The sequence below is a fragment of the Strix uralensis genome, chromosome 9, assembly GCF_047716275.1.
Source record: "Strix uralensis isolate ZFMK-TIS-50842 chromosome 9, bStrUra1, whole genome shotgun sequence".
Lineage (NCBI taxonomy): Eukaryota > Metazoa > Chordata > Aves > Strigiformes > Strigidae > Strix > Strix uralensis.
This window is the reverse complement of record NC_133980.1, coordinates 27,363,090-27,378,029: the sequence shown is the minus strand read 5'-3', so window position 1 is coordinate 27,378,029 and position 14,940 is coordinate 27,363,090. Positions and strand designations below refer to the sequence as shown.

The window sequence follows — 14,940 nt, the reverse complement described above, 5'->3', positions numbered from 1 at the left end:
GTCTGTGGTTTGGGATGCAGCTGAAATGGCCAGGCTGGTCATGACAAGCACGGGTGTGTTCAGTTTTACCTGTCATCCTCAAGAATATAAGCAGGATCCGGACAAAGAGGCAGCAGGCAGATTTGCAGAGGGCTTCTTACAGTTGCAGAATTAGGGGCAGCAGGAGGCCTTGTGAGGTCTCTGACCACAGTGTTTGCCCTGTTTTCAGGCTGAAGCAGGATGAGGTGCTTGCTAGCCACCTGTGAGCAATGCCTGGGTACTCTGCACTGTGATGTTTCCAGAGACGTGGACACACACTCTCCCTGTGTAGCCTGGCTTCACTGCCTCTGCCTGGCAAGGTTCCCTGAGATCTAGTCTAAACCTCCTCTGCTGCAAAGCAAGCCAGCCACATCTGCTGTCCTTGGGGGACGTGCAGCTCAGTTGGTTGCCATCTTCTTTATAAGAGAATTTAAAGCTTGTAAGACTGCTGCTGTGATGTCTCCAGGCTGCCCCTTTGCCAGACCATATCAGTCCCTTTCTTCTGAGCTTTCCTTGTAAATCACATTTTCCAACTCTTCAGCTGTCCTTGTAAGTTTTCCTTGGGACTCTATGGTATTTTCACATGTTCCTTAAAAGTGGTGCCCCAGGCTGGACACAGCAGTCCAGCTAAGGCCTTACAGCACAAAGTACAGCAGAAGAGTTTCTTCCTGCATCTCATACAACACTCCCATTAACAGACCTCTGAAAGACAGGCTTTTTCTGATGCTGTTTCCCACCGTAAAATTGCTACGCAGTCTCTGATTCACTATTATCCAGATTCCTTTGTGCAATTCTGACGTCTTACGGGCCATTCCCTATATTGCATATGTTCACTAGGTGTTTCCTTTCTGTATGTTATGGCTATCATCAGCACAAAGCTGAGGTCCCGGTGGTGATGCTGGAGGAGTTGCTCATGGAAGGACAGCCTGCCCTCCACACCGCTCCGGCGACCCGTGAGAGCACGTTTCTGGGGATGTGGTGTGTTGCCATGGAGATGACACTTGCCATCCACGTTTCTAATGACTTGAAACAATTCACTTCACAATTAAAACAAGATCTATCCTGTGATAACCCCGAGGAAATAGTTACTTACTAAACTAAGTTGGGTGGGCGGGAAGTGGATTTCATTGTTGCGCTCTGCTCGGGTGGCTCCAGCTTGCTCTGTGCGGCCCCATCCTGCTCAGTTTTGTTTGCAGTGCCCCATTCTGTGTCTGCTCCCTGTCTCAAAAACCAGAGCAAGTTTGCATAAAGCTTAGGCTCCATTTTGCCTCGCTCCTATCATCCAGTGTGGTTGTTTCGAGGACATTTATTCAGAGTGCACCATCAGTCCAGTTTTTGCTAATGAGCTCCACAACCAGATGCAGACCAACTCAATGCCAGCATTTTACTATCCACCACTGCTTTTCCTTCCTAACCTATAAATCTTTGCCACAAGTTCAAGTGTGAAGAGAGCATATGTCCCAGCTACGTGCTGCTTTCCTTGCTTGCTGGCAGCAAAAATTGTTTGACCAGCCTTCAGGTAGGTCATCTAGCAACCTGAGTGTTAGCTGCAACGTTACTGAACCAGGTTTTCTGTGTTAAACTGATGCTACACAGGCATCGTCCCTGCAGTCCCCGGCACTGCTGGGCTGGGAACACCCTGCACCCTGGGGGATGGTCCTATTGCTCTGCAAAGTTACAGGCTGTTGGATTTGGAGAGGCTTACACAGCACTCGTTACCAGCCGTATCCAAGCGCCTTGCAGTTGTGTGTTGAACAACGTGACTAGTGTCTGTCTTTGTTCTCATCCTTTCCCCAAGGGGAGAAGCAAGTGCAGCGAGGTCTTGCTTTTACTGTTCTCTCTTCCAATTCAAACAACATACGGTTTTTGCTGTGCCTCTGTGCAGAAGGAGGCAGCACAAAGCGGTGTGCCCTGCTCTCCTGGGGGGACTGGGGAAATTTGGGGGGTGCTTTGAACCGAGAGGGGCTCATTTCATAGTGCAGGTAAACAGGCAGAGAGGGTTGTTGGGCACTGCTTTGTGCTGGAGGGGCACAGCCCTTCCCGCATGCTTCCTCTGTTGAGGTCCTTGCAAATAATAACAATTATAATACAAAAGAAAATGAGTGAGAATAATCCAGCGGTCTTTGCTTTCATTCTCATGATGGCAAAGCTGATGTACAGCAAGGCGGTGCCACCGCTGTGGCTTCGCGGCGTGGGGGAGGGCCCTCCAGCTCCCCCGCTGTGAGCGGGTGCTGAGCGGGTTTGAGGCTCCCCCATCCTTCCCTCGGTGCTTGGCCACAGCTGGTTGGAACTCCTGACCCCACCAGTTTCCCGCTTCCTTATTGCAGCTCTTGCTGTCTTGGTGCAGCTGCTCAGGACACGTGTTCAGCTCCCTGCTGAATTCTGTCTTAAAATATGAAAGTGTCGTCCTTTATTTTTACTGTGTGCTCTGGGGAATTGGTCTTTTTTATCCTGAATGGGCTTGAGGAAGGTGAGCTGTTGGAGGAGCTGGCACTGCCGGGATGGAGACTGCCTCTCTTTGGGAACGATGGGCTGGATTTGGATGCATGCAAAGCCCAGTTCTTCCACATGGCCACAAATCCCAGCTATCCTTGAGAGAGGAGGTGGCAGAGTTCATCAAGAAAGGTGTCTGGAGGTGGTGTGCTGCTGTCTGACCAGCCAGTCAAGCTACCAGGGTAGAAGGGGGGTGCATAATGGTGGGGCTTCTGTGTGTGAATCCTGCTAGCCTGCACGTGAGCTGGGGCTTATGGCCACTCTGGGAAATTTGAGCTGGACCACAGGCTTCAGTCTACTCTTGAAATGCAGTGCAATGAGTTAGAGGAAGGAGGCCTGTTACAAAATGCTTCTTCTTCTGGTTACCACAGAGACCAGCACGGTTTCAGAGACTGAACTATCCTTGGCAGCAAAAAGTGCTAATTCAGCCTTTCCTCCCACTTACATCAAGGCTCCATTTGGCCTGAAAAGAGCTGTACAGGGCAATCCATCTTCTTGCAAGCGCTCTGGGAGAGCAGGAGCTGAGAGGCAAAACAAGGCTGAGAAGACAGCGTTTGGGCACTGCGGGTGGGAGGGATGCTGTGCGGGAGCGGGATGGGGGGCTGCGGGGACCGTCATCCGTCAGGGGAGATCTGGGGAAGCGGGCAGACAGCGAGGTCTTTGGAAAGTGAAGTAGGAGTGTGAAGACAACTTTGGAAAGAGGAGGAGCAGGGTAGGCTGCAGTAATTTAAGAGGTGGGAGAGAGCACTGATGGCAAAGCTTTCCTCCTACAAAGCTGCAGATGGCAAACCCTGACCATTCTGTCTACCCTCAACGTGTTTTAGGGTCTGAGTGTATGCTCTTATGGGGCTGATGCCTTTTTCCAGGTACCTTTTGGTATAGCTTAGGGCAAAGAAAACCATCACAAGCCTCATCTCTCATGAGCTCCAGCCCATCTACAGGTGCTGTAGGTGGTGAGCAGAAGCAGCCCAGGCAGGTTAAATGCAGAGGCTGAACGCTGCCATGGGCTGGGCATGAAGGCTGAGCACGCTGCCATCCTGCAGTCAGTGCTGCTAGCAGTGCATGCTGGGCTGCCAGGAGGACTGCTGGTCACAGCTGCATAAAGAATCACAAAAACAGGGATTGCAGAGCAGAGAAGGTGCTGCAGGGAAGATGAACAGAGAAACATGGAAGCAGCTGGCTGAATTATTCCAGGTCTGTCCCAGTGCAGCACTGTGACTTCAGGATACTTTCGTATGATGGATTAGAGCTGAGGGCTTTTTTTCCTGGATGGTTTTCCCAGATTCCTAGCCTTCACAGTTGGCATCAAGAAGCAGAAGAATCTGGGAGGACCAAGACAGTATTTACATTAATTGGTGTAAATCAGAAGTCATTCTGACTCTGCTGACTTTGTGCTGCTCTAGCAGAATGGGATCTGGCCTATGCTGTTACAGTCCTGTGAAGTTTTAACTAGTGATTTATTTCAACACCTCTGGCCTCACAGAAATATAATCCAGTGTTTGCCCAAGCATTGCCTTCATGCTGAATGTGATGTTTTCCAGTGTACAAGAATAATAAATCTTGATAAATGCAGGAACACCTGGGAGACAGAAAAGGAGACCGTACAGGCAGAGCTCTCAGGAACATCATACACATTTGTTATGAAAATGTGTCTTGCTGTGCCTTTAAAGACATGCAGGTGTAGTTAAAAATGAAAAGTATTTTTGATGACAGGCCTGAGGGCACTGAAGGCTTCAAATGTGTTTCAGTATTGAAAGCACTGTCCTAATTTCTGGCCTGAGATTTTATTCTTTAGGAAAAATTTAAAAGAAATCTTCTTGCTGCTAGGACTCACTGAAGGCATTTTTCTGTGTTCTGCTCACTGTGGTTTATGCTAGCATTTCTCCTGTTTAATCTCTTGGTTTTGCTATGTTTGCCTTTTAAACAAAGAAGTTCACAGATAATTAGAAACTGAACTGGGCAAACACAAATGGAAAGTAAATAAGCTTGTTCAAACTTGTATTAAAAATTCATGTATGTTAATTTTTACAGCCAATAATTGCAATCCAAAAAGAAATTAAAATATCCTGCCTGTTAGTCAGAGGCAGAATGTCTACGGTGTGGCTGCATAACGAGTTATTTCAAATTGGAGACAAAGCTTTAATTTGTTATTAACTAACAATTTTCCTGTGCAAAATCTAGCTTTATGCATGTAAAATAGTGCAAGTCAAGCCATTAGGGCGATCAGGTCTTCCTTTTGATTGCCCACAGCTGCTGTATCCCCAGTTGTGAGCAGTTCCCAGCGTTGCTCTTTTAAATCAAGAACGACAGTCTTGTGGGGCTGGAAAACGTCTATTCTGCACTGTTCTGCCCCTGCTCCTTGATGTTTTGTTGCATGTGTAGATGAGGCCTTCTTGGGTGGGTTTCTCTGGGAAAAACTCTTATTTAGAAAGAGAGCACCCTGATGGGAAGAGCACCCCTGGTGAAGAGTGATCAGAGCTTCTGTTACATGTTGCCATTGCCTTGAGTTTGCATGATACTGAAGTGCAGTTCTGGAGGTAATGCAGAGCTCCTTTAGTCAGGAGGTCTGTGCTGAGCCATGACAAATCATTTCTCTGTTCCTGGTAGGGCTCTTGGCTGAAGCAACAGGGCAGAGCTGCAGGGGCGGCAGCTGTTCTGCCTGGTGAACCCAGCAGATTTACCATTCGCACCGACGCGTAGATATAATTGCTCTGAAGCTTTGCCTCTGAAGGTCTCTAAAACCTTATCCCTGTGTTTGCCCTCCGCAAGTATCCGTTTCCTGAGATTAGTGGTCAGGGATGTGCTAGAAACAGGTTTAGTCATGGTTAAAATTCAGCTGGCAAGCTCGGTGTCATGCCTGATGCATTCACAGTCCTAGCTGTGTCCTGAGACTCAGCTTCCTAAATCTTCATCCAAACATTTTTTTATGTGACAATACCTTGCTAGCTTGTTTCATTTGAACCTAGTTCTGATCCTCTGAATGCTGGAAGGGATGCTAACGTCTAGATTTAGACATGTTTATCTTGCAATATCACAGAAAAACTCTTCCTGGTTACCACAAAATATAACATAGTCCATATTTGTGCTCAGTAAAAGAGGGAGTGCAAAAATTAATCTGGGAGAATTCTTTGTTTTTAAAGTCTTCCTTTGCTTTGAAGCCAAGCACACTGAATCAAACGAGAGAGCTCTTCCATTTGGCTTCAGTGAATCTTTGAGATTGCCATTTTTGCTGACAGTGGCTGGAACGTGTGCGCGTATCTGTTTCTGTTTGTACTGCAGGAGTTGTTCTGCACAGAGCCTGTGGTCAGATGGGCAGTGAGAGCTGGGCTGGCTTTCTCTAGACAGCAGTAGTGGGTTTTTCTCTCTCTATGACTTTATTTTTCCTTCTGTGAGAAGCAGTGTTTCTGTGGTAGGAAATCCCAAACCATGACAGCCTCTGTGTTTTGTTTCAGGCATCAGAGGGTGTTCCCGTGAAGTATTTCGAGACCTTGGAGGAACTGATAGAATTTTACAAGAAGGAGAACATGGGTCTGGTATGGCACCTCAAATATCCAGTGCCACGGGAAGAGGAGGAAGCTGCAGATGAACAGGAGGAGGATGCTGGTAAGAAACCCATGATGTGACTTGGTGATGCAAACCCTTGACACTTACTCTGGACTGGAGATATGCATTGCAGGCAGGGGGATTAAAGCATGTCATGCAATAAAATGGAGCAAGGCATAGAGAGACCTGAGCTGGCAAGACCCTGAGGCAGTGAGTCCTCATGGTGCTGGGGTGCTACTGCATCTGGAGCATCAGTTTAGCTCACCTGAGGCTCACATTGAGACTCTCTGCAGAGGTATATTATTTCAAGTGCAGGGCTGACTGATCTGTTGTCCTTCATCTGGACTCAAGACCGTTTATGTCCAGTCATCTCACATGTCTCCACACCCCTCTCCCTGCACTGCATCTGTAGGGCCACTGTCTCAGTAGCAGAGATGCTCCCCTAGAGACTTGGAGCACATCTCTCTGCAGTGCCACGTGCTGCGGCTGCTGTGGGGTTTGGGTCATCTGAAACTCGAGACCCATTATCTGCTCTGATCTAGACGTTTCTCACAGTCATAACCAGAGGGCACAGATCCTGTGGTGGAAGACAGTCTAACTGTATGCATAGAGGCAGATGTATGATGAAGAGGTGTGATTGGCATCATCCCAACTATTTTATATGAAATGTCACTGTGGGTTGCTGACACTCACTGGTCTTGGATCGTTCCTTGGATTTTTCCTGGATCATCCCTTGGATCTGTCATTGTTCTCCTGAATCCCAGGGGAAGGTCATGCCCACAGAGCCATCCTTCCTGTCCTTTCTGACGTCTGTCCGGAAATGATGAGCATTACAATAAAACTTGTCTGAAGGACATAGTCCCTGTGACAGACAGACAGGCATGTGCACTAAAGCAGATTGATGTGCTTGTGTACATTTATGCAATCCAATGGATATCTAATAGGAGCTGGAAGATTTTGGTATGCAATTCTCATGAAGAAACAGAACAAAATTTTGCAAAGCTGCTCAGGAAAGATGTTCCTGTTTTTTGGCCAGCTGCACTGAGTCTCCAGCTCTCAGGGCGGGGGAGGGAACTACAGCAAAAAATAATACACAGAGAGGCGAGCAGCAGGGAATGAAGTTCTAGCCAAGACTAAGAGCCTTTAGATGAGGAGATATTAGCACTGGGGCTGGCCTGTTCACATACAGAATTTAATTTTGTTAAGGCACTTTGGTGCCATCGTGCTGGAGCCATGTAGGGCCTACAGGTGCCTGGTCATCTTACATGTAGAATTGCAGAGGTGGAAGATGAGCACCCAGGTACCCTCCAGATGCACCACCCAGCTGTGCCATTGCTCAGTGTTGTGGTGGCTCTCTGAATCACAGCTTCTGCCCAGGAACAATGGATCAGTTTTGGGTGTCTTTTTGTAATGAAAATTCCACCATTAGGAAATAACCAAACAAAACCTCACAACTCAAACAGCTACTTGTGACAGCTGTAACAAAGTGTTGAAGCAATTGGTATGAAAAGAAAGGCAACCGTGGTTGGGATAAATGGAGGTGAACCCACTCTTCTCTCAGGAGAGGGAGGTGTGCTGAGGAGCAGGATGACAGAGCAGGAAAACCCTTTGTGCTTCCAACCTGATGCCCACAAGACAAGGCAGGATACTCAGCCCCTCTGTACTGGATTATGGGGTCTATTTTGTCCATGTTTGCTTACTTTAGCTGTTCACTTCTTTCCATTAGCAGCTTCTGGTGCTCTTTCCATCATGCCCCTCCGTCCATTCTGCCCCAGTAGCAGATCTCCATGATAACGGTAACGATATGGATGAGATACAGCTATGTTCTCTAAGTGTTATATTCAAGATAACTAATTAACCTTCATAGCTGCTGTGCAGATGGGACAGTCAAACTGCCTCGATGAGGTTACACTGCCAGGCAGAGGCATACGCTGCCTGCACATGAGGTCCAAGCCTGGCAGCTCAGCCCACTGGTCTCACACCACTGACATCCCTGAGAACAAAGCTGGGCCAGTATCGAGCTCTGAGCTTTCCAGCTCTGAAATCAGAGGCCCTTCAGGAGGGATTGTTTCTGCCACTTCAGTGCAGACTCTGCCCTGCCTGTGGTTGAGGGGGAGGAGGTCAAATTGCCGTGCTGGGATGACTGTGCCTTTCCCTTCCTCCTTGCCAGACCTGGTACCCACGCCTCCTATCCTGCCCCCACGCAACATCCTCATGGCATTGCCGAGCAGCGAGACAAAGGAGGTATCTTCTCTCCCTGAAAACTCCAGGGTGGCAGATGTTAATAAACTGTCCCTTTCTGAGACACTACTCCAGCGACTGCAGTACCAGGACACAAGCAGGTGAGGATGGCAAGTCTCAGGGCTGCAGAATCAGCCTCTCTGTTTGGAAAAGCTGAGGACCTATCTGATTCAGCAAAACTATTAATCATTAATACTACCAAATGAAGAATAGAACCAGATCTACAGTGCGTTGGCTACTCTTTATAGTCCAACTGTCATCTAGAAAAAGATACTTTTCTGAAGTATTAAAATCACTTTCTCCACTGAGGTATAGTTTTCTGACATAAAGGATGGTGATATCTGAGAGAACTTGGTGTATTAGCCATGTGCCTAAACTTCAGATTGTATCAGAAAACAGCAACCAGTCCTCAAAAAGAATAAACTTGTGTGTGGATTTCCAGGTACTCATACTTACTGATTTAGTCCAGCTACAGGTCTGACTCACATTGTCCCATGTGCTAGCTGTGTCAAATCTGGACACGCACTGAAGCCTTAGAGGAAGCCTCATGACATTTAATGACCAGATCTCCAAAGTTTAGATATGAAATAAAATCAGAAGGCATGCCTGTTTCAGGGCAGTGGGAGGCTGTAAGCAAACAGTGGTTGTGCGTGGCAGCACAGGTCCTGTTGTGGTGGCCCAGTAGCAGCTGGCTGACTGGGAGAAACCCAGGTTTTTTAGCTGCCTGCACCATTTAATCTGCTAAGTAGCCAGTTGGGCCTTTCTGCATTTCTCAGGGCACAAGACAGCACATACAGTCTTCCTGGTTCATCCTTCCTTGTGGTCCAGGCACCACAAGAGACAGGGAGGAAGGGAGCATCCCATAGAGCCCTGTGGTGTCAGGCCCCCTAAGACTGCTTTGGATTATTTGGAATAAAACCTTCGAAGTGGGACTTGGTGAGGTGAAAGGGAGTCTTCATCTCCCCAGAGCCCCTGAGCTGCGGACTATTAGTGACCTCACAGCAGCCTGGCTTTACCTGCCAAGGCTAATGATCCCACCATGGCTTTGGCAAAGCCAGGCATCACAAGACTTCCCCTGGAATGGTAGCTCAGCAGTCATGGAGAAGATTTGGGGTGGGGAAGGAGGAAGAGGAGGTGTCAGCAGTGTGATGGGGGATCCATGGTCCAGTTCTGAGAACTGCATATTTACACTGTCCAAGGTAAACTGCTCCCCATCTGTCTGTGCTTGCAGTGGGAGTTTCAGGAAAACAATAAAGCTGCCTGATATTTGGGAGCAGAAAGAAGAGCTGGCTTTTGACCTGTCTCTTTCTTTCGCAGTGTCTCTGACGAGCATCTTAAACTCATCCAGGATTACCTGCGAGTTCACATCATCAGTGACTTTGAGATGGTGCAGACTGGCTCAAGCAATCTTCCTCAACTAAAGAAACTACTTACACTGCTTTGCAAAGGACTCTTCAGGTAACTAGAGGATGGTTTTCAGAGATCAGAGTATAATGCTATAACACTGTAGTCTAATGTAGGTTCCATGTGTGTGCATTCCAAACCTGCATTTCTGGCATAGGAAATTGGCTTATCCTCAAAAACATTATATTTAGATCTCATGACCTGTGATTCTGGTCCAAAGATGCAAAATCTATATTAAAGACATAGCTCTGACAGTGAAGTTTCCCTGTAGGCGGTTTCAGTCAGTGGAGTATTATTTTTTATGCTTTGTTTAGAAAGAAACAAAACAAAAAATGCACTAACCGATTAACTGCATAATTTGGTAATGCATAAATGACACCCACAGAATTGTCAAGCACAAGTCATTTATGGAAACAAGCACATATTGGTGTATAGCTGTATTTTAAACACTGATTTTCCTTCCCACTAATGCACTGTGAACCTGGAGTGATTCCACTGATGTCAGTGAAGTCCACTCAAATGAAAAGAGAAACAAGCCTAGACTCGACAAATTTTACCTTTTCTATTTACAGACCTTCCAGGTCCCAAACAAGAAAACTCTGATAGCGAAATAAAACCTTGCAGAGCTCCCTCTTTCTCTGGTAGAAGGATGTGATTTCCCCTCTTGCTGCTTGTAAACAAACGAGATTAGTCCACACTTCTGCAGAGATCTTAGAACACTCTATGGCAGAGGGCACATACTTCCACACTTGTATCTGTGGCTTGCAATATCCTTCTCTCCAGTGTATTTAGAAGTGAGGCTGGTAGTGCTACTGGCCTGATCTTATTCTAGAGCTCACCCAGGCTGAAGAAGGGGCTGAAATGAGGGGTTGATACTGCTGATTTGCTTGGCTTTAATCCATAGAAGGAAGGCAGGGCAGTGAGTGAGGTGCTCAGCTGCTAGGAACCACGATTACTCCTCTGAAGCAGTGGCCCCTGTGCACGTTTTACCAGGCAAGGGGGGAGGAATGTGCAGCCCTGCTCCTTCTGCCAGAAGTCAGCCACCCACAGACAAGCCCCTGGCAGGACTGAGGATGGGTTGTGCAAAGAGCTGCCCTTCTTCTTCTGCGCCCTGCTTGAGGGTTTTGCTTCTCTACGCCTACAGAGTGGGGGACCCAGGTGGCTAGCTAAGAATAAACCTGAACAATGGAAACTAAAATCTAATGAAATCACAAGTGAGAGTTCTGTGTTACTAAAATACCTCCAGTACTGTTGTTCTGATGATGGCTGGCTTTTTCCATCTCCAACTTCCTATTCTACTTCACCTTATCTGGGTTTCACAACCCTATTCCCCATAAATGTACATGGGATGGCAAGAAAGGAGATGCAACACGTCCACAATCCTCTCAAGTGCCAGGACACCTTTTACATTTCCAGATTTTCTGCAGATTTTTTTGGTGACTAGACTTTGCAAAGCATCATCCTAGAATGGAGCTGGGTGAGTTGTTCTGTTGGTGGAAGGGGCAAGCTGCCTGCCCTCTGTGCTGGTGGCTGCACATAGCTATGGAATTGTACGTCATCATGCAGTTCTTCCCCCTTCCCCAGCATTTTCTCCCCATACCTGCATTATTTCAGTTAGATGGAGCTGCCTTCTCAATTTTTTTGTGAAGGTCCAGAACTGCAGGTTGTTTTCAGTCCCAGTCAGATGTCTCGGAGGAACCTCTCCCCCTCTATCTGGATTGTCACATGAATCTCTACCGTCCAACCAAACTATTTGCTTAGCTTCAGCTGGCTAGTAGTCAGGTGCTTGGGTATTTTGCTGTTTTCTGCAGTCTTAATCTCTGAGGTTGTCTGGAGCTTTAGCTTACTTCCCTTATCAGACTTATGAAATCAGTGGCATTATTTAAATTCAGTTTTTATTTACCTCAGCTTTCTTCAGCTGCCCAGGGATTCCAGCTGGATGTACAGGTAATCCCTAGGCTGCTTCTCAGTGGCTATGTCCTCTTTTTCTTAATAATACTCAATTTCATTATTTCACAGCATTTGAGAGTAGGTTAAAAAAACTGACAACAAGAAGAAATGTTAATTGGCACAGCTTGAGCTCTTTCACTGAAGTTGAAGCTGCTTTGAATTTCCTTGGCACTGGCAAGTGCCAAGAGTGTGCAGGCAAAGACTCGCTGTGGCTGTGCTGACCCCGGCTGCTTGTGAGCCACACCGATTTGCTGTGAATCTGAGGTTTTTGCGATGCTCTATTCTGCCCTCTTCCAACCTCACAGAGCCCAGCTGTGCCCTCTTTCAGGGTCACTATCAGACACGCTGCCATCACTGAAAAATGAGCATCGTGATGCCCTTTGGCTGACTCACTTCTGTGTTTGATACTGGGCTGTGGGTAAGCACTGTCAATGTTAGCAAGGCAGAGGGGATGCATACTGGAGCTGCTCAGTGATTAGGAAGAAAAAGAGTTTATAGTGAACCATGGGATTGGGAGAGGAGTTGGACCAACTGTTTGTGAACAGTCTGTGCCTTTTGCAGTTTGTGTATTATTCATGGATGGGTGCAGGACTCATTTCTGACCAAGGAGCTCAAGCACAGCTGGGTCACAGCAGACCAAGAGTGCAAAGTTTGTGATCTCTTCCCCTCACCACTGATTCCTGATTAATTCAGCAAGGATCAGACCCCAGTGTGCATTAATGTCATTGAAAGCTGGTTTCAACTCTGTTGGAAGCTGCTACTACCTTCTAGGGCTAGCTGTGGCCAAGGGGGTCAGGACAGTCATGGCACATCTTCTTATCAGAGCCTGCGGGACAATGGGGCAACCACTCTTGGGAGAGGCTGTTCACTTTGACAGCTCGTGTACTAAAAATGAAACAAAATAGAGTCTTGTAAGGCTGATGGGTGCTTTTGTGAAACATTCAGTGCTAAAAGAAATTGGTATACAAGGGTTTCCTTAGTCAGGGGAATCCTCCAGGGGCTGGAAAGCTGACTCACGGAGAGCTTGGTGCCAGTGCAGCAAAGAGCAGGGACTATCCATGCGAGTTGACTTGTTTTCCTACCAGTTTTAAGTGACAAACACTAACAGTGGCCTATTCAGCCTGCTAGTGTCTGAAACCATCACTTGGTCACTGATCGCTGTTCTGCATGCTCCCGTTTATTCTCCCTCACTGGATAATTTGCACATAGAGCTTTTAAGGTGGCTTTTGCCATCGTACGTGGACACACAGGCTTCTGACACATCAATGAAGACCACTACATGTATTTCCTTTATACTGTCAAGAGAAGAAAACAAAAGGAGCTATAAGTGCAATTAAAACCACTTCATGGTTTTGACAAGTTTGAATGCCTGCAGATACTCTTCCCCCATCCTCACACAATCAGAAATTATTTCTCAACTGCTTGAAGCAGTTGCTGCTCAGTGTTTTCCAGAGATGGCCTACATGTCCTGCACTCTTGGTCACAGTAAATATCCTTTCATTCTTTTCAACCTGAACTTCACCCAATGCTCCTGCAACTGCCTGCAGCCTCCTGGGGTATGGCTCCATGGCTGCAGAAATCAATGGGGGTCTTGGGTTTGGGGTCAGACCCCTTTGCAGAGACGCTGTCCTAGGTGATCCAAAGCTGAGTAGTGGTGTTGGAGGACTAAATTTAGCAGATCCAGATTCCTACAAGTGTGCCCCATGGAAAAATCTTTCAGACTGAAATTTTAAACATGAGTGCTTAATTTAGTCAATTAATCATCCGTGGTTCAGCACCTAGACATATATCTCATCTTCAGACAGTCAGGCATACTTTCACTTTGGAGCACTTTTCCCAAGGGAGAAAAATCCAGTCCATTCGGACATGGGAAAGTGAGGGAAATCATTAATATCCACTGTAGACTAGGCACAATGCAAGCATCCTAGCACTGCTCCCCACCATCACCTTCCTTTTGACCTGCGCTCCCTGGCTGCTCTTTCCGTGCTAAGTCTTGTCATTATTGAAGTGCAGCTTCTGTGCCAAATTCATACAACAGCGTTTTGACAAATGAGCATCCTGTGGAATCTAATTGGGAAATGCTGGAGGAATCTCATTGTAACCTGCAAACAGTTCCCATTCAAGAGATTAAAGGCTGGCTCTTCCACCCCCTCGCTGCGCTCAGCCCCTCTTTATCATGTGAGCTGAAAAATCTAAAAATTAGTTTCCTCTTCGTGCAGTGTCCCCGGCATCCTGCATCAGCCTCAGCAGCTGTGCAAGACCTGTGCAAAACCGAGCTGCCTCTGCCACTGCAGCATTCATAGGCACCAAACTTTGCTGGGCTTTGAGATTTTTGAGTGCGCTTTGATCTATGAGTTGGCATAGTTGGGTTGATGCTGGTTTTGCAGTGTCCTCAGGTTTAGCCCAGACGGGGACATCTTTCTGGGGAGATTTAGGAAGTTACCACCTCCGAAGCAAAACCCGAGGAGCAGCCAGTGTGCCTGTGCTTCAGCCATTGCAAGGCAAAGTCAGCTGCCTAACTCTAAGCTGCCTTTGTTGGTCGTGTCACTAAGGCAGCTGAGCAATGCTCTCATCACCCATCCCACCAGCTCAGAGAGCAGTAAGCACCAGAGGACAGGAACATGACACACGGCGAGAGCAGGCCTAGTGTGAATGTGTGCCTGTAGTCTCTGCTGCGTGGCTTTGTCCAGAGAGACCAAGTGCTGACCTACCCAGGGACCCGACTGCAGCCTTAGACCTCTGCTGTGTCTTTGTTCCCAGTGAAGCCTCTAGGACTCTTCCATCTCTGGAGTCCATCCAGAAGGTGTTTGAGCAGCAGCTGCACCCGGGTATCCATCAGCGCCCACAAGTAAGTTGTCTGGAAGGTGGGAAAGGAGAAGAGAGAGGAATGTGGGTGGCTGTCAGCACGGGGGGAGGGAAGGGTTCTGGTTGCACAGCACTGACTGGTGGGATTCAGGTGGTCGGTTACCACTTCTGTTCTCTCTAGCCTCTTTCTGGCAGCAGTGCAGAGGGCACACAGTGAGTTATATCCCCACGGTTTCACTTATCCCATAGTCCCCTCCGCCTGCTCCCCCTTCCTGCCCCAGAGGAAAGTGCAGTGAACTGCCTGAGGACTTCCATCTCCCCATCCTCCCTCAGCCTGTGGGCTAGGACTGCACATTTCTCTTTCCATAAACTTCACTCCAGGATGTTTCACTGCCAAATCCTTCCTTCCCCCAGCCCACTTAAGTCCCATGACTTTCCTCTCCCTGCCAGTAGCCCAGAAAACCAAAAGTCCAGCACTTCTGTATG

The 14,940-nt window shown here is 47.6% G+C and overlaps 1 protein-coding gene across 1 annotated transcript in view; it reads left to right on the top strand.

The window, feature by feature from the left end:
* INPP5D (inositol polyphosphate-5-phosphatase D) overlaps nt 1-14,940 on the top strand; it is a 57,528-nt gene that overhangs the window by 23,476 nt on the left and 19,112 nt on the right. Inside the window, exons 4-7 of the mRNA XM_074877875.1 lie at nt 5,964-6,114; nt 8,225-8,396; nt 9,613-9,753; nt 14,410-14,497. Coding sequence (XP_074733976.1) covers nt 5,964-6,114; nt 8,225-8,396; nt 9,613-9,753; nt 14,410-14,497 — 552 coding nt within the window. The remainder of the gene's footprint in view (nt 1-5,963; nt 6,115-8,224; nt 8,397-9,612; nt 9,754-14,409; nt 14,498-14,940) is intronic.